This window comes from Xenopus laevis, chromosome 9_10S (genome assembly GCF_017654675.1).
Source record: "Xenopus laevis strain J_2021 chromosome 9_10S, Xenopus_laevis_v10.1, whole genome shotgun sequence".
In the NCBI taxonomy this organism is placed as follows: Eukaryota; Metazoa; Chordata; class Amphibia; order Anura; family Pipidae; genus Xenopus; species Xenopus laevis.
Window position 1 is genome coordinate 83,898,328 of NC_054388.1, and position 1,245 is coordinate 83,899,572.

The following is a 1,245-nucleotide window of genomic DNA, read 5'->3' on the forward strand; positions in this document are numbered from 1 at the left end:
ATATATATATATATATATATATATATATATATATATATATATATATATATATAATTTAATGTAATTATGTTATCTCTTTTGTACATATAACCATATAATAAGACATAAAAAAAAGAGACGTATAACACTTTTTTCCCTTACCAGCGCTTCGGTGGCTGCTTGTCCATTACCCTGGCTCACCACTTTGGTGAAGAATATACACCAGAATTGCATGCTGCATATGAACATCTGTTTGATGTAATTGCCGACGCCCTTGGCAGGGGTTACCACTGAACCAGCCTCAAGAACACCTGAATGGAGTCGCTAAGCTACATAGAAACAACCTACAGTACACTTTACTAAATGTTTTCCCCCCAAAATGTAGCCATTCATATGAGCTCCTAATAAAAGAAAGTTTCTTCACATTCTAGCACAGTTCATTTCATTATTATTTCTAACAAACAAACAAAATTTAAAAAAAAAATAATACAGCACCGGTATCATAGAGTATGAAATATGTTCTTTGCTAATACATTTACGTTTTTAAATTAAATCTTTTCAAATGCTCTTTTCTTATATACTTAAGTGCATCCTTGTGTAATTGGTAATATTTTCCCCTAATGCCCCATAGTCTGCCCTCTCTAAGATTGGTTAACTGGTAAAGATGAATAATTGACTTGTGGTATGCCTATTTCTACACATAATACTCCAGCATTGATGCCTCAATACTCACAGATTCTCTTTGACACAGGTTAGAATCTCACTTTATGCCTATACAGTATCAATTTAGATAGATTAGTTGACACTGACCCAATACAATTTATGATACTATAGCACTTTGAGAGGCCAATTAGGTCTATGATTAGGGCTTATTTATGAAGATCCCCTTAGATAAGTTCTAGAGTTCAGTCCATTCACAACAAATTTAATATTATGGGGAGCTACACAAATCCTCAGGCATTTATAAAACCTACTGGTCACAAGAAGATTTCTATTAACTCAACAGGGGGCTAATTATCCACATTGAATTTAAAATTATTTCATTATTTACATTCGTATCGCATTATACATTACATGTTAATATGATATAAGGTGATTAAAATGCCAGGACTAAATTGTTATCTACCTGATGAATTGGAGTCTTTTGACATGTCTGACAAAGCATCAGCAGACATCCAGCACTGCAGGCAAATTAAAAGGGTATTAAAATGACAACCCATTGTCATTATCCAGTTCTTAATATCCTGTCTGCACAGCATTGCAGCC

At 33.3% G+C, this 1,245-nt stretch overlaps 1 protein-coding gene across 1 annotated transcript in view; it reads left to right on the forward strand.

The window, feature by feature from the left end:
• The window catches only part of hbg2.S (hemoglobin subunit gamma 2 S homeolog), a 2,155-nt gene extending 1,751 nt beyond the window's left edge, over positions 1-404 (forward strand). The window contains exon 3 of the mRNA NM_001174012.1: positions 145-404. Coding sequence (NP_001167483.1) covers positions 145-273 — 129 coding nt within the window. The 3' untranslated portion in view covers positions 274-404. The remainder of the gene's footprint in view (positions 1-144) is intronic.
• Positions 405-1,245: the final 841 nt, after the last annotated feature.